Below are 25,843 nucleotides of genomic sequence, written 5' to 3' on the forward strand. Positions count from 1 at the left end.
TTCTATTGATTGCAAATCATCTAACCGCAGTTACAGTTTCAGCGTGGGTAGAAGTTTGACGGGTAAACTGTAAACATACCATTCACATGCTTTAGATCAGTGGCGTCGGGCGCCAAACTAAATTAATGAAAATTAAAATAAAGAATTTTTAAAAATAATTGCATGGATTGTAGGCCTAGTTAATAAACTTTGTTTACAACAAGGCTAAGGTTGGTGGAATTATATCATTTTGCGAAGTTAAGAAAATATTGGTGAATTATTTTACATGTTATAAGAGTTATAATTATTCCAAATGTTGACCCTTTGCGGGGTACATACCAAAAAGTGTGGATCGATATACCCCATATTTATATTATATTTATGTTCAATAAAAAAAATATGCTAAGTTTAAAAAAAATTGATAATTTCATTCGCATGGTATGAGGGTTAAATTTATTCAACATTTTGACGGGGAATGTATCAGAGAAAGTAGACGGAGTTTTCCTATCTTCATACAAGATCAGGTAAAAATACTGGGATATCTTAAATTTGGAGACATTGGATGCTCACTTTACATTTTATGAGTACAGTAAATCTTGTGTTGATAGAAATATTAGGAGAGGTACAAGAAGGAATTGGGTCGATATTATGCATTTTCACACATTATACAAATATTATGATTTGTAAAGTGTTGACTTTTTGTGGGGGAGATACGTGAAAGAAGGAACTTATGTATCCTACAGGTTGAGATGAAAAAATTGCAACCAACCTCAGACTGCTTCCAATTCTAAGCCACTCGTCCGACAGCTGTCGACAGCTCATTATATTGTTTACAAGCGTATAAAAGCATTTGGTGAGAATTTTCCAGAAAAAAAAAAGTTATTCGTGAGGGACTTCGAGCGTGATAGTGTGATTTCTTTATATTTGGCCGGAAAACCACTAGTGGTTATCGTTAGAGCACTCCAGCATTTTAATGTGAATAAATCTTTTGTGTCTCGTACCATCGCTCGTTACTGTGATACTGGTAGCGTAGCCCGATGTCAAGGAAGTGGGTGGAATAAAATAGAAGCGACTTGATCGAAACCCGCGTCGCAGTGGCCGAAAAATTCCATTCGGCAAATATTGAAAAATGAACTTGGAGTAAAGCCATTGAAATTCCAAAAAGTCCACGAACTTGCACCGCAACAGAAAGAAAATAGACTCAAAAGAGCTAAAGAGTTGCTTTACTTGGCCTAAAGTGGTGAACTGTCGAATTTGGTTTTCTCCGATGAGAAACATTCGTTGTCCAGCAGTTTGTAAACAAACAAAATTATCGTGTTTACTCGCCAAAGACGAAAATGTGCACCACCAATGGCCACCAAAATCTACGGATACAAATCCGTTGTGTCTGGAGTATTTTGGAAAGCAAGGTTGGCACTAAAAATACCAAAGTGTCGATCACCACAAGCAAGCGCTTCGCCGGGAATGAACCAAAATTCCGCATAGAAACATGTGACGGTTTCATTGACATTGAAGGCCATAATTCGTGCCAAAGGTGACCAATTCGAACAAATCTAAAGTTATCCTAAATTTTAATGCTATTTCCGACATTTTTTGCTTTCATTCAATAATATTTAAAAAAATGTAAAAATTATGGCGTTTGACTTTGTTGCAGTTTTTTGTCTCACCCTGTATATTCACATTACGTCTAGGGTTGTTACAAATATTAAGATTTTCGAAGTTTGAAGAAAATCGCTAATTTGATTCGCAAATTATAAGGGTTATACTTATTCAAAATGTGTACGGGTACCATAAAAAATCGCTATATACTATCTTCCCACCTGATCTGGTGACGATTAATATATAAGGATGTGCGAAATTTAATGACAATTGGACAAGAGTTGTGATAATTCAAGTGTTTTCCATTTTCCCTGGCCTGACTTAGATTTGAAAGAAGAATTAGAATTTGCAAACGTTTGATGATCCCCTCTTGTTTTATGAGGTAAATTGTTTTTTTGCGAAATTTTTGACCTTTTGTAGGGGATCTAAGAACACGAATCGAACTCCATATAAGTTTGATAATAATGTTACAATGTACGAAGTTTGGACTAAATCGGATTCCCCACTCAAGGGTTATCGTGTGCACCAGCAAGCCAGATGTATGGACGGACACTGCTAGATCGACTCCAAATGCCCTGAAACGGATTTGGTCCAAAAAGACCTATGAATCGTTATTTATCTAGAATCGTTATTTAGATGAGCCACGTTTTGGCCGTATAAAATTGTGTATAACCTCTGTTGCCATTTTGCTGAGGGTATACTAATTCATGATTGTAGCTCGGATCCGTCACGAAACCTGGCAACATTTTCTTAGAAAATCCACAAGTATAACATCTATTAAAAATATACTTGAATTAAATTATAATTTTTCTGATAGACCTTAAAAATATCCTTTAAAAATCCACAATTTTTAAACTAATGATTCTTGAAAAGATCTTAGTGGTCTAATAGGCCTTGAATATATTCTTAAAAAAACTTCAATCATAAGTTTGATCCTGCACAAATATTCTTCCCCTCCCTTATTACGGGTCTGATGGTCCTTAAAATAATATCCCTAAACATTTTAGGATTGTTACTCTCAGAGTCTTTAAAAAAATATTCTTTAAAAATAATCTAATGAATGTATTTAAAAACTGGAGACATTTAGTGTAATGATTCTTCTAAATGTGTTTTCAAAAATCCATTGTTGTCGGTCGGACGGTCTCCGAAAAATATATACTTTAAAAATCCTTTAATAACATACAACACTGGTCTGAGAATCCTTGAAACTATTCTTAATAGATCTATTGTAGCTCTTAAATACTATTTGAAGGAAATCCACACATTATAGTTATAAAAAAATTCTCAATTGTTGGGTCAGTTAGTTTTTGAAAAATCAAAAATTCTGTATTTTGAACAAGATAGATTATTCGCCGAATAATATATAATATATAATAATAATAATAATAATAATAATAATAATAATAATAATAATAATAATAATAATAATAATAATAATAATAATAATAATAATAATAATAATAATAAGAATAATAATAATAATAATAATAATAATAATAATAATAACTCAGACGGTCCGTCTCAAATAATACTAGGATTGGTTGAGACTTCTTCAAAAAATTCTTGATTAAAGAAATTCAAAAAATATTCTCAAGAATCCCCGATTGATGGTTCCTAAAAAATACGATTATAAAACTGATAGTTCTTTATTTGTTAATTTTTTTTTTAAATGCGACAAGTCCTGAAAGATACCTATAAAAGTTATAACTATTTAAATATTCTAATATTCTTTTTCTCCAAATTTTATTTTCCATTAGAATAATGACTGTGAATTCCATCACCAATTTCTTTGAACCCTGAATATCTGTGCGTGTATATCATCCACTATCATCTGCATGCGTTTCCATGCGAGTGTTGGTATAATGGCGTTGCCATGCATGGAAGTATCGATAAAATTGAAATTTAAATACTTGTCGCCTTTTTTGCTGTCATGTTTATCTTTTTAGCTGCGTCTCGTGTGTCAGTGTGTGTATGTGTGCATGTATTTTTATTTGTGTTTCTGTATTTTCAAGATTTCCTTGTTATGACACTTAAGTTAACATCGATGGGAAATGTTAACATGGCAAACAACATCAGCCAAGCATCACCATTAGGCTGGCAACCAACAATAATGGAGCAACAACAACGATAACTACAAAAAGACAGAGCTCAAAAACATGTACTTGCGAAAAGGGGTCAATATATACAGGGAAAGAGAGAGAGAGAGAGAAATTGTAATGAGGGGAAAAATTGTGTGATAGGACCGTTTTACATAGCCTAAATTTTTACCATAATGTCGACCTAGAATGTGTAACTATATTTAAAACCTGGACCTCGATGGACCAGAATGTGTCAAGACCTTTGCCTTAGGCTTAGGAAGGGGAGAATAATTCCAAAATGTTTTTCTTTAAATACATTCCGAAAATTTAACTATGCCATCTTAAAAATGCTTAGATTTCGTTTTACATAGTTTTCTTTTCTTGTTTATTTTCAAGGTTTTCAATTTCATGTCATATCCTGAGACATGGCAGGTTGCCTACAGAGCAATTTCTAACAAGACAAAGGATATATTTTAATAACATGTCTCCGGCAACAATTTGTTTTCCGTTTTTTTTTCTCTTGGTCTTTCCATTATCCTTTAAAATTACGAACAAGTGATTTTCCAAGTGATTGCATTTTCTATGCAGATAGGAAGAAACAAAACAGGAAAATATTTAGTAATACTATTCTCCATTTATCCATCATGCTGATATACTGCCTCACAAACAAACAAAAAGCTGGAAAATAGATTAGACAACTCGGAAGGATTTCCCTCCGCTGGGTACACTTTCACAAAAATATGGCCTAACCATAATCCATCAAAATATGAGCTTAGTTTTTTATGTTTATATTTTCAGTTTTTTTTTTTGTTTCCTTCTAATCTCATTGAAGAGCATTCATCCTCCGTTGGTTGTCTCCGTTCTGCCTTTTAGTGTTGTTTTTGTTATTATCCTTTTTCATATCGAATGTATGAAACCATGTTGCCAGTCTGTTAGCCATTATCAGGCAATAACTGCGATGAGCAACAATGCGAACGACAGCAATGTGTCACCAAAGTCTAAAAAACAATGGGGTTTTGGGGGAGGCGTATATAATGAACAACAACTAAAATTTGTATGGAAAATCAACAACAACAACAACAACAACAAATATAGTAATTCAAATGCACACATATTTTGTAAATATTTATCCGAAAAGCAAAACTATCAACAAATGGAAATATTACTTTTGGCAGACTGGTAATTATGAATGCGGCTAGTTTGAATGTAGGGTAGGGGTGGAATCTTAGGATAATGACTCATTAATGTTAAGTATTTCATGGAATCGAAATCGATATGTATCACCTTCACACCAAATTGTGTGTTCGTTTAGATTTTGGGAGGTAGAAATTTGAAAAGATAAGCGGATGCTTATTTTGCATTTTATGAGAGTTATAATTATTCAACCCATTGTGGAGGCGGTACCAAGAGGAGTGGACCATTATATTGCATTTTAACACCAAAAGTGTGATTCTCTAACTCATTTTTTGAGTTAACGACAAAAATCGGCGACTTTCAAACCCAAAAGTTCAATATATTTAAAAATCAAGTTAAGGTTGATAATATTGGTATCTATCGGTAGGTTTTAGCGACTACTTTAATTTCGTCTCTAACTTACCGATAAATGTCGTTAATTACTAAAATTATAAGCATTTGAATTGTACCGATTTTTGTCGGTAACTCAAAACATGAGTTGGAGAACAGCAGTACAGATCTTGTGAGATGTGCCGAGTTTAAAAGTGACCGGATGCTCTTCTCGCGTTCTGTGAGCTCCACGATTATTCAAAATTTGGACTCGTTATAAGGGAGGTAACGGAAGAAGTGGTCCGTTATATCCGTTTGTCATACCAGATTTTTCTTTTTTTTGTAGAAATATTCAGATGTGCGAAATTTGAAAACAGTCGGACACTTATTAAATATTTTATAGGATCTACAATTATTAAAAATTTTGACCCTTTGGGCCGATATTGTGAATTTTTGTACCTGGTCTTGCATTGGTACAAATATTGATTTGCACTAAATTGGATGATCCTTTTCTTGTTCTACGCAGTAAATTATTTTTAGTGAGATTTTTGAGGTTATAAGAGGAAGCCACCAGAGCGAATGGTCCATTCTATCCGTTCATCATACCAGCTCTTGTTTCGATAGAAATATTGAGATGTGCTAAATTCGAAAACAGTCGGACATGTTATAAGAGCTATAGCTATTTAAATGTTAAATTCTGTTAAAATTTCGCACCTGGTCTTGCAATGGTTCAGAATTGCACAGACTTGGATGATTCTTTTTTGTTTTATACGGTAAATTATTTTCTGTGAAAATTTCAACCTTTTTGGGGAGGTACCAAAAAGAGTAGACCGATATTGCCCATCTCCGAACTCGATCTAAGTATGAGAATAATATCATGATGCATATAGTTTGGATAAATCGGATACTCCCTTCGCAATCTTGCGTAACAGCCAGCCAAAGAGATGAATGGATGGACGCCGCTAGATCAGCTCCAAATTTCTCCAAACGTATTTGGTTCAAAGAGACCTAGGGTCTAAAATCGCTATTTCGAGGAGGCACGTTTAGGCCTTATCAAATGATAAATATTATGGCCATTTGGCTGAAGGTATAAAAATGTGAAAATCTTGCAGTCAAAATTTGCAAAACATAAGTGATATTGGATCGCCGTGAAATACCTTATCGGGTCACCATGCAAAAATTGGTGGAAAATCATGTACTTGCAAAAGAGGGGTATAAATAAACAGGTAGAAAGAAAGAAATTGTAATGAGGGGAAAATGGTATTTCAGGCCTTTCTTACACATCCCAATTTTTTTCACCAAAACGTCGACCTGGAGCGAGTACCTCGAAAGGCCTTTAATGTGGATTTAAGTAGGGGATATCAAACCTTTAATTTTTTCCTTAAAAGACATTTCCAAAATTTAACTAATCCCGTTAAACAGTTGGTCGGACCGCAATACGAAAATCGGTGGAAATATCGCGTTCTTGAAACTAGTTAGCAATTTAAAGAATAAAATGTGAGGTACAAACAAATATATAAGCACTTTCTTATAAAGTACGAGGCCAAACAAATAAATAATTAAATTAAATTTGGAGACTAAGATTATTCGGATAGTGCATTTTTAATTATATTTTAACAGAGCTATGATAAACGAATTTTACACTTTTCAGTTCATTAACAATATTTTTAAGGACTATCGCATACTTTTTTAAAGCTATTCTTGAGAAAATTTTTTGAAAGACTAGCACAACTTTAGCAACTACTTAAGTACATGTGCATCCGATGGTCTTAGAGTTTTAAAAATATATTTATTTATTTATTTATTTTGTATTAAATCGAAGAGACCATTTCCTGCAATAAATCTCATATTTTTTATATTTTCGTTAAAAAATGAGCTGAGTCCGAAATGTTTATAAATACAGTGGAAGCTGGTATTAGAGAGCGTATGCGTAATTTAATTTGGAATAGTTTTGGTAACGTATACGTCATACATAATTTACATATTTCTCACTAGACCCTGTATATATCTTCTTCCATGCATTCTGAATAATAACAACAATGCCGCAATAATAAATAGAAAGGACCCTCTCTGAAACATCCCCAGCTACGTATCGTGTACCGTAAATAACCCAAAGAAATATGTGTCTCTCCATTGGGACTCTCGGCAATTTGACAGTAACACAACAATAAACACTAGCAACAGCAACAACGACAACAACAATCGCAAATAAATCATAATCATAAATGAAGCCAAACCTCTTGAATGACAAACAATACCTGAATGCTCAGTCACTCACTTACTCGCTCTTATGACTCTCTAGTTTCCCTCTCTTTCATAAATCCTTAAAATAAACAAATTTCTTTCATTATTTCTCAAATGAAAGCACGAATGTGACAATAATAAAAATAATAATAAAAAAAAACAGTGAGAAGAAGAGTAAGACGACGACACGAGTAACTAGCAAAAGTTAATTTACAACACGAGAGTAGATGACAACAAGCACGAGAATGTGATGCCTATGAAATAAAGACTAGTTGTTGGTGTTTTGTTGCTGATGTGTTGTGTGTAATGGAAGTAGAGAGAGCAGAGGTAGTTGGTAGGTAGCATACGGTTTCTGGGATGTTCCAGGGATGGAAAATTACGTAGTTTAAAATTGTATAATCATAGTACGTTTATAATATTTAACTTTTCTCCACTGGGTCTAATAGATTTAGTGCAGCGCTGCTCAAGAAAAATATCTCTTTCCAGTCAAATTTCTCTTTGCTTACTTAAATCAAGAACAAAACAGTGTTAAGTCATTATTTATATCAATATTTTTTATCCATTTGCTTGATAAATTATTTTGGCAAACATTCCTGTTTAAAAACAATTAAATGGAATGGTAAAATATAAAGAAAAACTGAATTTTCTCTTAAATTATCTCTTTTTTCGACTCATGTTCTAGAACACGGTTTTGAGCAGGGCTGATTTAGTGGATTAACTTTATGCGTTTATCTATGTTCCTAGTAGGACATAGATACCTCTCAGAAAGGCATATGTGGCAATTGATTATTTTTTAGGGTAAATTTTGTTGAATAAATCCCGCTAATGGGGGTTGACTTAATTAAAATTTGGTAATGGTAAGTACAGAAGTTGTAAAAATTATTCAGTTTGGCCTCAACAATAATTCCCGATAAGACCCACGTGGAAATAGGGAAAATTTCATTTCTTGTGAAGGACCTAACAAACATTTTTATTGAAAGTGAACAAATTAAGAATGAGCTATATTCTGGCATTTCTTTTTCAATGGAGGTAGAAGACCATATTTTAAAAATATTCCATATCGGTACAATTGATGCAGGCTATCTGCATTAAATTCGTAGTCCAGATTTAAGGTATTTCGGAGTCCTTAGTAAAAAATGTTCGACCAGGCGGTGTCGGTCTGGTCTTCGATTGACTGGAAATGGAAAACCCACTACATATCTTTTAAAGATGAAGAACTTCTGTAATTTTTGCTTTGAAATTCAAGCCATTCTTTAGGTCTTCTATGTTTAGGAAGGCATCTATAAGTATTCTTTTATTGAAACAACTTCATTACTCCCCCATAAGAAATAGCTGACCTCCTCCAGGTATTTCAAAAAATAAAAATAATAAGACCTAGAACGGGTTTTTTATGGTTGGGCCCTATGATAGGTCCTTTCGATTTAAAAACATGTTTAAAGTATCAGTCGGTTTTTCCGACTGATGTATACCATCTGCCAATGTTCGGTTATTTAAATATACAGGGTGAGATGAAAAAAACGGCAACCAACTTCAAACTGCTGTCATTTCTAAGCCACTCGTCCGACAGCTGTTAAAATTATACCAGTGACAGCTCATTATATTGCTTACAAGCGCACAAAAGCATTTTGGTGAGAATTTTCCGACGTCAAGGAAGTGGACGGAAGAAAACAGCAACATCACCAGAACTCAAGCACCGGCCATGGTGATGGTGTGGTCCGCCATAACAGGCGATGGTCGCTATCCGCTCGTATTAATCGACCGTGCCATCAGAATAAATGCCGAATATTATCGCGAAATATTCTGGAGGATGTATTAAAGCCTTGGGCACTCAAACATTTTGGCCGCAGACCTTGGACATTCCAACGAGAATGGTTACAAAATGAGGTTCCTTCATTCTTCATTTCCAGCGCACAGTGGCCACCGAAATCTTCGGATACCAATTTGTTGGACTATTGTGTCTGGAGTATTTTGGAAAGCAAGGTTGGCTCACCTCACCCGGAATGGTTCAAAATACCGCAAAGCAACATTCGGTCAGCGTATGACGGTTTCATTAGCCGTTTGTAGGCCATAATTAGTGCCAAAGGTGACCAATTCAATCCAATCTAAACATATTCTAAAATTGTATGCTATTTCCGACATTTTTTCTTCAATTCAAAAAAAAATTAAAAAATGTAAAAATTTTGGCGTTTGACTTTGTAGCAGTTTTTTATCTCACCTTATTTTGTGGGGTCTAAAATGTATATTTCGAAATAATATACCCTCCATAACATGGCGGAGTCTATGAAAACATTTCAAACATCTCAATATTAGTTATTTTTGTTCTATTCATTTTCCCATGCCTGGCGTTATTTTGCATAGTTATTTTACATTCCAATGAAATGGAGTAGCTGAGAGCAAGAGAGCGATTCTAGACTAGGGGTAATTGCCTCACGCCTATGACTGTGAATCAAAAAAATAATAAAACCAAGAACTGTTAATATGTGCCTCTCATAATAAACTAACGCCAGTCAGCCAGCCCACCCACTCACTTACAAACATATGCTCCCAGTTGTACAACATAAACAACTACGACAACAACAGCAACAACTTGTTAGTAGTCAGTTAGTCAACAACTTTTATTGTGTCCCGTGTTCATCATTGCTAAAGGCATCGTCATTCGTTTCGTTCTCTTGTTGTAGTTGTCGTTGTCTTTTGTTGCTTCTCGTTGTTGTAGGTATGTATTTATATTTGTTGTACAACAATGCGAATAGCTACGAACAATACAACTCTTAGTTTGTCTAAAAATAGTTTTTTCTTTTCTTTTATAATACATTTGAGAATTATAAAAGTCTATAAAAAAACATTGAATCTCTACAATCACACACTCACAGAGAGAGACATACATACGACACACACACACACTCTTGTGTATGTCCTCAGCGCATACTGGGCTTAAGAGCGAGCTCTAAGCACAGACATAGATTCATACAAATAATTGTATACCTATTTGACTATTCTTTAATAAAAAGGTAGTTGGAGGGGCGAGAGGGCGGAGAGAGGGCGGGAGACAAGATATTATTATTACAACAAAATACTAAATGTACAACAAAGCTCTTTTTATTTACCCAACAACTAGCTAGCTACCCCTGATAATAATTACGATGATGGTGGCAATGTTGCTGGCAATGTTCTTTTCGAACTAATGATGATGTTCATCGACGAAATGTGGGAATTCACACCAACAACATTGAATAGAAAAAATATGAAAAATAAAATGTAGAAATACCTAAATAAACGAAGAGACCGTTTTCAATCTTCCATTTATTTATTTATTTTAATTGCCTTGCTTTTCTGTTTTTTTTTTTTTTTTATTTTTCACATTTATGTGATTGCTTTCTTCACGCTCCACACAAAAAGCGCAATTAAATGTTAAATGTTTAGTGCGTTTATTTTAATTTATTAATGTCTGTTCTTATTGTATTCAATATTATTAAACCATCAGATAATCTAATTTAAAATAGCACAGTGAAATCAACTGAGGGGATTCGAAAGAGAGAGAGAGAGAGAAACGAATGGTTGTTTAACAAACCGAAGTTTTTAAGGTATTTTATAAGCAAAAGTTCTAAAATATATTGGAGGAGACCGCTGTTTTGTATCATTGGTGTGGAAAATAGATCATAGAGGATAACATTTTGGAGATACCACTTTTTGTGGGTTAAGCCAAAACTAATTTTACATTTTAAATTCTCAAGGCTAGATTACACATCATATTAGATACACGTAGTTCATTTTTTCAAAAAGAGAACGATAAAACGGCATTTGAAGATATCAATTGAAAGTTAAAAAAGACAAATATTTGTAAAGTGACCACAAGATATCAGCGCTAAATTTCTTTGAAATATCAATCATAATTTGAAGTATTTTAGTGTTTCTTTATTTTATTATATTGTTTTGTCGATTTATGTCAAACCTCAAGTAAAAAATCTGTAACTTCTTGAGTCCCAAGCATTTATTAAGTTATTCAACTCCTTGAACGATGTGAGATTTAGAGCCATACTTTTATTTCTCCTTGTGTTTGTTAATGTCTGCTTCATTTGTTTATCAATTACTTAAAATTTACTGGCGGAGAGAATAAACATCACTGTCTCTTCCCTCAGGCTGATTTAAGAGACTATTTTCTCAAATTTGCATAATTCCATAATTTGGATTATAATTTTAGGAGTTCGCCACAAACTTATATTTAAGTCCTCAGTATATTGTAAAAATAAATATATTACAATATAAATAATGTATAAATACTATATTAATATATTATACATCACACCATCACATGTATTATATTAAATTAAAAATTGTTGGGAACCCTTAGAAATATGCTATAAAAATGTGAAAAGCCCATATGACTCTAACATGATGTATAAGCTGGTCTTTAGGTCAGGACCAGGCAGAGAGTAGTATTTTTATTAAATTGTACTCTGATTAAATTGTATTTCAATAGTTTTGCTTGTGAGCGTGGAGAGAATTACGCTCAAAAGAGACTTCCACTCAAGAAACTTATAAAATTACCAGTCAAAAACGTAACTATATCGCCTGTTTCTCTAAGGCAATCGAAAGTCTTTTTTGTTTTATATTTTAATAAAATTTAGTTTGGGTCTCAGTAACTGTGTGTTTCTGACCGTGCCCGGACAAAATCCCCATTGCAATCATGTATTTTTTTTAGCCAAATCGGGCATAATCCGTTCCAAAAAGAACATAATCCCATGGACTAAACTGAGAGTTTGAAAAAAAGTTATAGAGTTTAAAACTATGGATCGGTTGGCCGATGCTGGACGTACACCAGAGGGAAATTCTCTAGCCCTCAACCGAAGTCTGACTACTTAAAAAATCTATAAAGTTTATATACATATTAGTGGAGAAAATCTCATGGTTTTTATCACTAATATTTAGGAAGTACACATTTAGCACCATTTTGGAAAGACTAGAAGGTAGGCTATAATGTAGTATGTAGATCCTAATAATGGATCCTTTTTTGACTTTTTAGGGGTTTTTCAAAAAGTATCGGTACAAAAATACCACTTTCAAACAAACTCATCATATGACCATCTGTTGGATAGGTATTACCATAAGCTTTCAATCCATGTTGTACCAGATAATCCCCGAATTTTCGGCCCGAATAACCGGGTATTTCTCGCACGAAAGAATTTCTATGCCCTAATCAGGTTGAAAACAAGTTAAAGTGTATCAGTCTGATTTGCCAACAGATGTATACCCTCAGCCAATGTTCGATTGTTTAAATTTATTTTGACTTCTGTCATGATTATTCAAATTATTCACATGGGCCATTTCGTATCGGACCTGAATAAATATGATTAAAATACTGCGATGTGCCAGATTTGGACTATATTGGTTTCTTCCTTAACTTCATATGAAGTGACATATCGTACATGTGATAATTTTTAGAAAATGTTAGAATTTCATACTTCATACTTCATCTAATGTGACTCTTTGTGCGTGAGGTGGCAGAAAGAAGTTCGCATTTACATATCATCTTCATAGGAGATCTTGTGTTCGCTAAATGTTTGGATGTTAAAATTTGAAGAGAGCTGGATGCTTATTTCGCTTTCTTTCAGCGTTTTATTTCTCAAAATCTTAAACCCTATGTGGGACAGGTACCAGAAGAAATGGTCCGATCTCTTCTATCTTTATAACATATCTTGTGTTAATGAAAATATTCAGATGTACCAAGTCTGAATGGAATCGAATGTTAATTTCGCGTTTTACGAGCTTCATGGATATTCAGAACTCGACCGATAATTCCCATCTTCGCAGCAGATCTTGTGTTTTTAACGAACTTGAAAAATAATAGTTTTTTGCACAAATTACACAGAGTGTCCAAGGTTAGGAGACTCCGTGTCTCACTCATTTTTAATTAAGTCTAGTTTCGCATCATAGTAGAGTTATATGTTAAGTTTATTACATACTTTTAGGAGCTTCACAAAAAAATTTACTAAAAAGGACCGTTTTATAGTTATATAGTATTATTTATTTCAAATGTTGTTTATATGGTTTAGCGAAATTTTTCAAAATCGTTGGGAGCGTTGCAAAAATTTCGAATATAAATATGAAAGATTTTGTTTAAGATATTATTCCAATATGATGCATAAATCTTAGCTTAAAAGAAAATCCGATAAATGACATTAAACGATAAATGAAAGCGCCGATATTGATTACACAATATATTTCTGCCTAAAAATAGACTGTACAATTTTAATTTTTCAGACAACCACTAATTCGCCCACTAAAAAATAGATGACACACTTTATAAGAAAGATGTAAAAATGATCCCCTTATTAAGTTCCTTCGGTTATCCCATTATATATATCCGTATAAATTTATAAAAAATCAAACATATGTTAAATACCAAGAATACTCTTGACCATTTCGAATCACATGCATTTTCTAAAAAAAAAAGTTATATCCTAGTCTCTTAGTTGGGATCTTTGAAAAAAAATATCCTGATCCTATCTTAAAAAATATCCAACACTTACCTTGCCCATAAAACCAGTTCCACCGGTTATGAATACACTACGGCCGGCATAGAATTGTGGTATCGACAGATACGTGTCTTTTGAACCGCTATAATTTTCGAAATTGTTTTTCGACGTAAAGTGTGTGCCGATGTGACCGTTCATCATGGCGGTGGAGGGGCCAACACCATTGCACGAACTCACGGCGCCCGCGGCGGCGATGGAGGTGGTGCTGTTGGTGTTGCTTGAATTTGAGGTGTTGCTGGTGGCGTTGTTGTTGGTATTGGTGTTCGAAGTATTCTCTGACATTTTGGTATGATTTGCAAATCACTGCTAGGTATGGATGGATGGATGGCTCTAGAGATGGATGGTATTGTGTTGTAAGAGTGTTTCGTTTGTTGGTTTTGTTATGTTTTCTTGCAGGATCAAATTGGGTTAGCAAAAAATATTTATTTAATTTAATTGCCTTTCGCGTCTAAGTAGTTTGAAAAATTATTAGTTTAATTGAATATTGTAATATGCACAACGCTTTAAACATTTACACAATATTTTTGTTTTAGACTTTTTAAAAAATATATAATTATTTTTTGTTTTAACAAATTTTAATGGATTTTATGTTAATTTTTTTTCTTTATTTTAATTGAATTAGGAAGAAGCGTTTTAAGTTTTAATTACAAAGAAATGTTGATGTATGTGCGTGCGTTTTGTTTTTTGTATTTAAAAAATATTATTTTTTTTTAATAATTTCTCTTTTGTAAAAAGCTTTGGAAGTTATTGGAAGCGGTTGATTTTGTTTTTTATGTTTTGCGATTTTTATTTTGTTCTATAAAAAATAATTAGTTAATTAATTAATTAATTAATATTTGCACTAGTTTAGTAATTTATTTTCGTATTTGGTTTTGTATTATTATTAGTTTGTTATTAAGTTATTTATTTATTTTAAATGTTTTATTACACCTCCACTGGGATTACTTGCGGTCATCAACTACTCAAAAACGTTGCTACTATTCCTGTTGACTTCGAGCTTTTATCCATTTTCGTAAACAATAATTTCAATCGAATTGTTTTAAAATAATCGGGCTTTTAGATCTGGAAAGAGAAAAATGAAAAAAAAATGTTAATTATTTCCAGAAATTTTAAATAAATTTAAAAACTACGATTTTAATATGAGAAAGGTAAGACATAATTGGCTACATCAGCTCTTGATCCTTTTTTTGCTGTTTTCTCTTCAATTATTTATTTAACCTAAAAAAATCCTTTCCTTCCATCCATTCCCAGGAAACATGCAAACCCATCTCCTTCCCTGAAATCATGTGGTTGGCTGCATAAAATATTACCTCTGAATTTATAAAATACCCTTTGCCGGGACTTGATTTTCTTGACGTCACACATCCCTGCTGTCAGGCATGTAATGCGAATTTCTCTTAAAAGTGGTAAAATTGACAATAATGATTTCTTGTTGTTGTTGTTGCCATTTAATGCGTAAAATATTATTAATATTTAATAACGAAAATGATAAAAATATCCATTCAGTTTTTCTCGAATAACCAGCCGACGAAACGAAATTCAGACTTTCCTGTTGTATTTATGCGTCCTCAACATGCAAGGTTTTGCACGTGTGACGTCACAGTAATAAAATCATGTCAATCAGACAAAAAGAACAACAGTAACAACAAAGGAATAAATAAACAATTCCTTTCATAATAATAATGGGGTTTTGGGCATTGTTGATGAGTTTTGGGTTGGATATGTTCTGAGGCAGGCACGTAAAAGCTGCAAGAAAACAAATGAACCTTTTCACTGAGTGGTAGTGGGAGGAGAGGAGATGACTTGTCTGTTTGAAATATTTAAATTTCAATAATTTCCAGTTTCACATGACTTGACTCAACAAATGAAATGGTAGACTCATTCTGGAAATTTTTAGTCTGAGGGGAAGATTTTATTGACGGTTTGTCAGTTACTTCGTCAGCGAAAATGGTGAATATTTATACAAATTGTATTATATGTAAGGAAGTGCAGCATTGACTGATAATTCAGTTATATAAGTTTGTCATTCCGATTGTAAGAATCGAATGATTTGTGGGTGTATAGGGTAAAGTTCGTATAGATGTTAAAAGTATTTGAAAATACTACTTGGAAGGATATGCTTACTTTTGTAGTCCTGTGTTGGCATAACGGGTTTTTTGGAAATTTAATATGCGAGACGTGGTAAAGGCCAGTTTACACATTACGTTAGAATCATATGTAAAGAGGCTTGTTTAAGATTTTTATTGCATACTTTCAGGCGCTCCATACACACACTTGTTAAATCAAAAAGAAACGCTGCTAATATAACAATGTATACAATGCAATTCTATATTTTATACGTTATATGGGGTCCGCCATATCACCTTTTTTTAACTAGTACTCATTTCGAAAATAGCATCACTTACTTCAATTCTGATTTAAAAAAATAACCTTAGGGTAAAGAAAAATTAGAACCCATTATGGCCAAAAAATACCAATTTTTAGAAATATTCGTTGGAAAATGTGGCAACAACCATCAAAATATCGGGAGGTACCGCTATATGGGGCTATACAAAAACGTGAACCTATACATACAATATTTCGGCAACGGAGCTACAGCCCATTAGGAAACAAAAATGCCAATTTTTAGACAAATCCGCGAAGAAATGTAGCAAAAATCATCAAAATACCGAATATCTGGAGGTACCGTTATATGGGAGCTGTACCAAAACGTGGACCTATACATACAATCTTTCGCCACCGCAGCCCAATTTTCAGACAAATCCGTGACAAAATGTGGCAAAAATCAATAACAAAAATACCGAATATCGGGAAGCACCGTTATATGGGGACTATACCAAAACGAGGACCGATATATCTCATTTTCAATACCAACCATCCTAGACACAATACAAATTATTCTGCAAAATTTTGACGCTCTACGTCAAATAATGTGGGCTGTATCGTGATTTCAACAGACAGACAGACAGATGGACAGACAGACAGACGGATGGACAAACAGACGGACATTAAATTGACTTAGAAGTTTTGTAAGCAAGCATTTGGGGCACAGAAAACCCCCACGCATACGTTGAGAATCCGATTCACCTAAAACGAGCCACTGTTTGAAGAGCATTTTGACCTCTAGATTGGCCCATTTTTCTTCGGAAATGAGCAAGGAATGGCTGCTACGTTGAGGGATTGAAAAGAAGAATATTGAAAACCTTTTAATAGGACAACGCTATGTGCCACGCAGCCAAACCATTATGGATTTGACACCGTTGGATTATTATTTGTGGGGTGCCTTTACAGATAAGTACTATATCGACGAGCCAGAGACAGTTGACGCTTCAAGGGACAATATCAGAGAAGCCATTGGTGAAATACAGCTGCACACAGTCGATAATGTGTCTAAAATTAGACCGATCGTGTAGGCTACTGCATGGCCAACTGAGACAGCCATTTGAATGAAATTAATTTCCATTTTTAATCGGATGGATTGTAGTTTCAAATAACAAAATAGAAAACTTTTCCAAATTCTGAATAATACACTCTTAAAATATTCCCTACACTAATGTTAAAAATTTAATCTCTTTTTCTACACTCTATACCCGAATTGAGTACAGTTAGTATTTTTTGTCCACCATTTACACATTTCCAAATACACTTCTTTATCTAAAAGAAACGTTATCACACTCCTAATACCTAAATTCATACTTCCAATTCTATTCCTACATTCTATGCCAAATTTACTACCATCTGGTACGATTGATACACTCAAGTACACATTTCCAAAGCCACCTACATATAACAGCTTTAGTTCCCATATAATATTTAACTTTTTTAATTTAATTTCATCTGTTGAAACCCTTCTTGGTACCAAACTAGCAGATTTAAGTACTTTTCGTACACTCAAAATTCGAATTTCCTAAAAATCCTTTGGTACATCTATATTAATGGTACATATCATAATTAGAACCTTTTGTACGAAAAGTACCCTTTGAGGACGTACTTAAAAAAAACAGCACCTCCGCCCCAAGGCCGACACTCACCGAAATATTAAGGTTCTAGCTTCCGGCGTTTCGTTTCGTTTAAAAGAGTTTTAAATATTTTTGGCAGAAACTCTGATTTAATATTTGAGAAAATCGGACGCTAATTTCACATATTTTGAGATAAATTAATCTTAAAATGTTGGATGCATAATTTCCTCTGATGATGTAGAAGGTCGAAGAAGGAGTATACCGATATGGCTTTAAAAATCCCAAAAGGAGATTCGTGGATAAAACATTCGGATCTAATACTTTCAATACTCACAAGGCTGAGGGTATAATTAATTGGAATGAAGAACTACGTTTCTTCAAAACTATATACCAAATTTGGTTTTGGTTTTACATTAATAATATTTTGGTTTGATAATCTTCAAGTTATAAATTAATTAATCTTATAAATGTTTAAAGCCTCAGCACCTATGCGCCCTGTATATTTAAATGACGTGTTTCTAAATTTAATTTCTAATAACGCTATTGTTGTTGTTTTTGCTTTTTAATTAAAATTTTCAATTATCACAAGATAAATATTGACACAAAAAATGAAAAATGTTAAAAATTTTAAATACTACTACTACTTCCGTTATTGCATTGTCACGACTTAAGTGTTTTTGTAAAGCAGTGTTCTTTGTTGGAAGTGAATACGCAAAAGATTTGATCAGACTACACAACAATTAATTACACAAACACTAACAAAAAATATACAAATCTACGTTATTATATAAATTAATTAAGAAGGATGCCAAAATGTTTTTTTTCAATGAGAATGTGAAAGAAAATATTTTCGTTTTTCTCTTTTAGGCCAGATATTGCCCTCGGGAAGATGTACTTTTGACATTTTCGACATTTTAAAAACAGTTCAACAATTTCTAAGAGAATACGATTTAAAACCTTAATAATTTTGAAATCTTAATAAAAATAACATTCCCGCAAGAAATGTCCATGTCTAGGTTCTAGAATGATACTTAAAGACTAGGGCCATTTCTAAATACTGCTTTAGTATTTTTGCAGATATTGGCAGCCTTTAATTTTCAGTATTTTACATCAACTGTGACCCGAATATCTATTTTCCATATTTCAGAATTTGAGTTATTTGCATAAAATTTGTGTATTCCAAAATAATGAATTTAAGAATTACGAACTCTGAACATTTTCCAACGAATTTCTCAAAATTAGCAATTTAATATTATTTATATACTATATATTTTATATACTCTACACAACATTGTGAAAGGGTTTCATTGACCAATAAAAAAAATGATAGACCAATAGTTCCCTCTGATAGAATACCATTCTGTGTTGATTTTTATATATCCGTCCGTCTGTCCGTCCATGTATTTTTTGTAAGCAATGATGAAACTTTGCACAGTTCGCTGGTTTGTTCCAAGGACGAAGTCTACTGAAATTGGTGATAATTTAGAGCTCCAATAAATATCTCCACCCGATTTTCGCTCACTGTGCACCAAATGTGTAATATCCGAATAGGATGCATTTTGACACATACATCCCAATTTAGTCTTGAACAAATTTGGTGAACATCGGCTCAGCAATTATAAGAACTATAGCAACTATATCATATATATGTTTCATCCCATTTGATATTTAAATTTAAGCCTTTTCAAAGTCATAACATCTATATCTAAAAATTCCTTCGCGAAATTTAGTCTAGTCCGACAGCTGTTAAAATTATTCCTGTGACAGCCCATTATATTGTTTACAAGCGTACAAAAGCATTTTAGTGAGGATTTTCCAGAAAAAAAGTTATTCGTGATGGGATTCAAGCGTGATAGTGTGATTTCTTTATATTTCGCTGGAAAACCAGAAGTGGTTATCGTTAGAGCACTCCAGCATTTAAATGTGAAAAAAAAAAATCTGTGTCTCGTACCATCTCTCGTTACCGTGATACTGGTAGCGTAGCCCGACGTCAAGGAAGTGGACATTTCGTCACGGCACGAAAACAGCAACATCAGCAGAAATGGTTCGAAAAGTAAAGAAGCGACTCGATCGAAACCCGCCACGCATTGGCCGAAAAATGGCTCGTGAGCTGAACATATCGCAATATTCCATTCGGAAAATATTGAAAAATGAGCTCGGGGTAAAGCTATTGAAATTCCAAAGAGTGCAAGAACTTACATCGCAACAGAAAGAAAATAGACTCAAAAGAGCTGCTTCGCTTGGCCGAAAGTGGGAAACTGCCGAATTTGCTTTTCGCCGATGAGAAAACATTCGTTGTCCCGCAGTTTGTAAACAAACAAAATGATCGTATTTACTTGCCAAAGAGGTCAACTGAAAATGTGCACCTTCGGTTGGCCACCAGAACTCTAGCGCCGGTCATGGTGATGGTGTGGGTCGCCATAACGGCCGATGGTCAGAATAAATGCCGAATATTATGGCGAAAATTTTCTGGAGGATGTAGCCATGGCGACGCAAATATTTTGGCCCCAGACCTTGGACGTTCCATCAGTGCACTCAGCACGCGAAACCGAAGAATGTTTACAAAATGATGTTCCTCGCTTCATTTCCAGCACACAATGGCTACCAAAATCTCGGAATACCAATCAGTTGGACTTTTGTGTCTGGAGTATTTTGGAAAGCAAGGTTGGCACTAAAAAATACCAAAATGTTGATCACTTCAAGCAAGCGCTTCGCCGGGAATGGGTGACGGTTTCATTGGCCGTTTGAAGGCCATAATTCGTGTCAAAAGGTGACAAATTCGAACAAATTTAAACTTATTCGAAAATTTCATGCTATTTCCGATATTTTTGGCTTTCATTCAATAATATTTAAAAAAATATGTAAAAATTATGGCGTTTGACTCTGTTGCAGTTTTTTTATCTCACCCTATATAGTGTCTTTAGCAATATTGAAGAAAAAAATACAAGAAATATTTTGGTTTTAGTTTTTAACCCTCAAGCGAGTCATCCAAGAGGTCTTTTTGTCCCATTTTTAAAAATATAGTTAAAAACTTCCTTTAAACAGGATCATGGCAGGTCAAAATATTCTAAAAAAATATTTGTCACAAAATTCTACTATAGGTCCTTAAGAACGGGTTAAAGTTATACAACACGAATTCATATATGTTAGGATTAAACCCACTTTTTCTGAGTTTGTGCAAAAATCTTGCAGAAAAGCGTCATTTTAGAAAAATAACTTCAAAGACAAAAATATTCCTCCTCAAATTTCACTATAAATCACCAAAGAAAAGAAATCTTTACCTTCATTATATATCGCAATAATATTTAAATCAATGTTCCCAAAAAACCGAAAATATTAACAAATTTTGTTATATTTGTTTTCCTCGGACTTTTGTCGAGTTAACGCCTTAAAGAAACATACAATTTTATTTTGGGCAAAAGGTGTAAAAGGATGAAATATTCTACAGAAAATTTAGATACAATAGTTTTTATAAAAATTAAATTCAAAAAGAATGTACCAAAAGTGAAAATTATTTCTTTGCTTTTTTTAACTTTTATCTTAACACTTATCCAAGCCGAGTCAAAATCTCCCTTTATAATTCATTTTGTGGGGAAAGTGTCAAAGTAAAAATGATTCTATATCGAATTCATGGTGCCCTCCCTTAAAATTGCATATTTATAGAATGAATAATCATAATTTGAATGCATTTCAATATTTCTTAAAGATACTACAGTGGTAAGAAAATCTTTTACATAAAAATACCAAAAAAAAAAAAAAAAAATCAAAATTTTGTTTTTTTTTTCAGTAAGGAGTTCTTCTATATCATCAAACCAGAATAAGTTTTAAATACCATATCATAATTTTGTTTTTGTTGAGTTTTATTTTTAATTGTCACTTTTGTGTTGAGCATTAAAATTCTTTTTCTCTTTCCATTTTTGCTGGGTCAACACAATTTTAATTATGAAGAAATATTTTGCACTTCCGGCTTCCTTTCTGCTGAGTATTTCTTTTTGCTCAGTTTCTGCACAAATGCTTAATTGCAAACACACTCACACAACAACAGCACACAGTTAAACAATTAAATTTAATTTGTAAAAGTTTCTTTTTTAATTCTTTTTTTATTGTCGCCACAAAAAAAAGAATCCTAAACTTAGGCCATTGTAGTTATTTTTAGAACCTACATTTCTTGTTTGCTTTTCCTTTTCACTTTTGTTCTTCTTCGACGTTCGTTTCTTTTTTATTTATCTGTGTTTTTTTGGTTTTCTTATTCTTGTTAAAATGGTCACGGTTGCCACAAATGTCTGTTAATTTCAAACGTGCCCACGAAAGACAAAAAAAGACCAACTGACAGATGGATGCAATGGAATGGAAGAAAGTGAGCCGAGCTTCTTTCCGAAAATCCGGACAATTTCCGATAACAACAACTAAACGCGATAAATTATGAAAATCAACTAAAATTTTCTAATCACAATACAAAGAATATATATTTGAGTGGCAGTAAGAAAGAATCGGGCAGCTCAAGCAACTAACTAACCGACTGACTGAATGGCTGGCTGACCAACGAAAAAAATGCAAACGCTCTTTAACGTCCAAACAGCTCAGCTGGATGCTGTAGCAGGCGTTCGGAACACGTAGACTTGGCTGGACATGTGTATGAGAAGACGTACTTACACACATTTGTCAACCAGATTTCGCAGCAGGTTGAATGGTGGTCGCAGTCGCTGTCGTTCTCGCCGTTGTTGTTGCTGTCTTGGAAGAAGGCCCGCAAAGCACTCGCACACTTCTTCTCACTCAGACAAAAGGAAATTAACGAACATTAGATGAACAAGCAAATGATTTGCTTAAACAGCTAGAAATTAAAAGCAACACCAACAACAACGAAAACAACAAATATTGTATTTACATACATTTTGGAGAGGTGCTATTTGACCAGAGTTATAGGGGTAGATTTATGAGCACGTCACATGCATGTCAACTGCATCGTATTGACGTTCATTTTTGTCGTTTCTAAGGAAGAACTTTGAAAATCGAAAATAGTTTTCAAAATTAAATTTTCATATTTGCTCGGCTCTGACGTGATTGGGAAGTTTCAGCAAATATTGAAAGGTTGGCACATTGAGACTATCCGGCCTTGTTTTGCATATTAAGACTTCTCGGGATTCAGCTTTTAATGAAGATTTATTGGGTATTAAGTTTCCAATAGAGATTCTCTGGGGCTTAAGTATCCCATTGAGGCTCCTAGACCCAATGTTGTCTGTAGCTTTTCTGTGGAAATTTTGTTTCTTTACTCTATAGCTTTTAGCCTACAAACCTGCCCTTTCATTATCCCATAGCAGATCCCTGGGTTCCGCTTTCCCATAGAAACTTCATAAACCTTAGAGGTATTTTTGATCTCAGGCACACCAATACAAGCTCAGTGGTCACATGCTCGTGTATAAATATAACGCGGACTTCAGTTCGTGTATTGAGGCTTCTTGGCTTTATCTATACCTACATAGTCTCCCTGACATAACTATAGGCACTCCCTTCGATATAGGATCATCATGGCATCCTGATGACCCAAAGAGACTCCTGGCCTCCAACTCAAAATGGATTCCCTTGTTTCCAACTCGTCTAAAGAGGCTGCCTGACCTTTAACTCTCTTCAAACAGCTCCCTGGCTTCCAGCTCGTCTCAAGAGGATTCCTGGTTTTGATTTTGCTTATGAAGGCTGCTTGGCCTGTTCGCCTCTAAAAGCTGCATTCGCTATTATATCTCATGTCGATGCTCTCAGGCTATAAAGACTCCCTGACCGTCACCTCGACCATAGATCTTCCTTTTATTTGACTGGCCTGTACTTCGCCTCAAGAGAATTTCTAACCTTCAGCTATACATGAGATACATCCATGTTTTTTAGTTTTCATGAAGTTTATCTAAAGAAACATAGTAGTCTTCAGCAGATGGGATTGGTCCAGCTTGCCTATAGATGCTCGGTAGCTTCTAGGTCGCCTTGAGGGCACCTCAGACGTTATGCTTCAAACAAAAATGCCCTGGCTTTTAGCTCACCTATGGGTGACCTCTAACCTTCAACTCGTCTGGAATGTATCCCTGCACTCTAGCACACTTTTAGGGTCTCACTGACCTCAATCACACCTGTAAAGGGCGTATTAGCCTTCAATTCGCCAATAGTGAGCCCATGGCCTTTGTTCGTCCTTCGTCTCGCTTTAAGGAACTATTTGCCTCTTCGGGATCCAACTTCCAGATTTTTAATTTCCCATTATCGACTCTTGCCTATAAGGCTTCTCTGTTCTTTACCAATCCTACGGGAGCTTGTTTGCTCTCAGCTGAGCTTCTGAGGCATTCAGACATTCAGCTATGCTATGAAGGCTCTCTGCCCAATTCCATGCCTTCAGCCTGCCTCATCTATCTCTCTATCCAACTGCTCACCTATAGATGCCGCCGAGTCTTGCCAGATCTTGCCTTGAAACACATTTAGAGGCTCTCTTGGACTAGCTCATAGTGACACCTAAGCCGTCTCTAACTCACAGGTTTCAGAGGCTCACTGTAGCGGCTTTCGGGCCGTCAGCTAGTGTTTAGAGATTAGTTTCCCTTTATCTCGTCCTGGAGACACCCTGACCTTCAACTCATCTATAAAGGCTCCTTAGCTCTCTAGCCTTGTCTTCATCCCATCTTTATAGGAGCATTGCCTTTGGCTCGTCTGTAGGGGTTCCTGTCTAGCTAATCGGCTAATCAGGCTCCCTGGGCACTCGATGAGCTTTAGGGTATTCCTGGGCACTAAGTCGTCTATAGAGTCCCCTTGGACACTAGGTGGCATAGAGACGCCCTGGGCACCAGTTGGTCTTTAGAGTTTCCCTGGGCTCAAGATGGTCTATAGAACCTCCCTGACAACCAGCTGGCCTATGGAGCCTATATAGGCAATAGCTCGCTTTTGGAACTTTCTGGACAGCAGATGGTCTATAGAGACTTCTTGGGCAACAGATGACCTATGGACTCTCTAGGCATCAGCTGGCCTATATATACTTACCCGTAGAGCTTCCTGGCTGACTGAGATACCCTGGACTACAGCTCACCTATAGAGCTTCTTTGGACACCACTTGGTCTATAGAGCCTTCTGGGGCGTTAGATGTTCCATAAAGCCTCCCTTGACAATAGCTTTTCCTAAAGAGCTTCATTGGACACCAGGTGGCCAATATAGCCTCTCTGAGCACCAGCTGACCAATAGAGCCTCTCTGAGCACCAGATGCACCAGTTTCCCGGAACATCATATGACCCTTTCCTAAACAATAGTTCGCCTATACATCTTCCTTGGACTCCACATAGCTTATAAAGCATTTTTGCGTCAGATTACCCATAGAGCCTCCCTTAACAACAGATCGCCTATAAAATTTCTTTGGACACCAGATGGCTTATAGAGCCTCCTTGTGCGCCATATGACCCATAGAGCCTTCCTTGACAACAGCTCGCTAAAAAAACTTCTTTGGATACAAGATTGCCTAGATAATCTGTAGATTCTGCTCCGGTGAGCTATAAAGCTTCTTTGGTCACCTATAAATTTTCTTTGGACTATAGAGCTATATTTAGTCTCCCCGAACTCCATATGACACTATCCTGTACAATGGATCTCCTATAGAGCTTCCTTAAGGAACATATGGCTTATAGAGCCTCCTTGGGCACCAGATGACCGATGGAGCCCCCTGGGCACCAGCTTGCCAATAGAGTTTCGCGGGGCACTAGCTCGACTACAGAGCCACAATCGGTACCAGAAGGACTAGATGAATTTAGAGTCTGTCCCGGTATAAGATTATCCAGGGAGCCTCCATGCGGACCAGCCCCCACCTCCACCCTGAGCACGAGATGGCTTATATAGTCTCCCTGAGCACCAGATCGCCTACCTGGGCTCCAGTTATCCTCCTGACCAGTTCAGCACTGCACGGAGATCAGATCAATTGAATAGGCTCTCCTGCCTT

At 35.0% G+C, this 25,843-nt stretch overlaps 1 protein-coding gene across 5 annotated transcripts in view; it reads right to left on the bottom strand.

The window, feature by feature from the left end:
* The window catches only part of LOC101891740 (putative fatty acyl-CoA reductase CG5065), a 123,425-nt gene that overhangs the window by 25,266 nt on the left and 72,316 nt on the right, over window positions 1-25,843 (bottom strand). For 4 of the 5 annotated variants that reach the window (XM_059125078.1, XM_059125079.1, XM_059125077.1 and 1 more), the window contains one exon: window positions 13,931-14,998. In XM_059125078.1, the coding sequence (XP_058981061.1) occupies window positions 13,931-14,218 (288 nt within the window). In that variant the 5' untranslated portion in view covers window positions 14,219-14,998. Of the gene's footprint in view, window positions 1-13,930; window positions 14,999-22,058; window positions 22,367-25,843 lie in introns of those variants that run through there. The other variant, XM_059125075.1, reaches the window with a different exon arrangement.

This window comes from Musca domestica, unplaced genomic scaffold, assembly GCF_030504385.1.
Source record: "Musca domestica strain aabys unplaced genomic scaffold, Musca_domestica.polishedcontigs.V.1.1 31, whole genome shotgun sequence".
In the NCBI taxonomy this organism is placed as follows: domain Eukaryota; kingdom Metazoa; phylum Arthropoda; class Insecta; order Diptera; family Muscidae; genus Musca; species Musca domestica.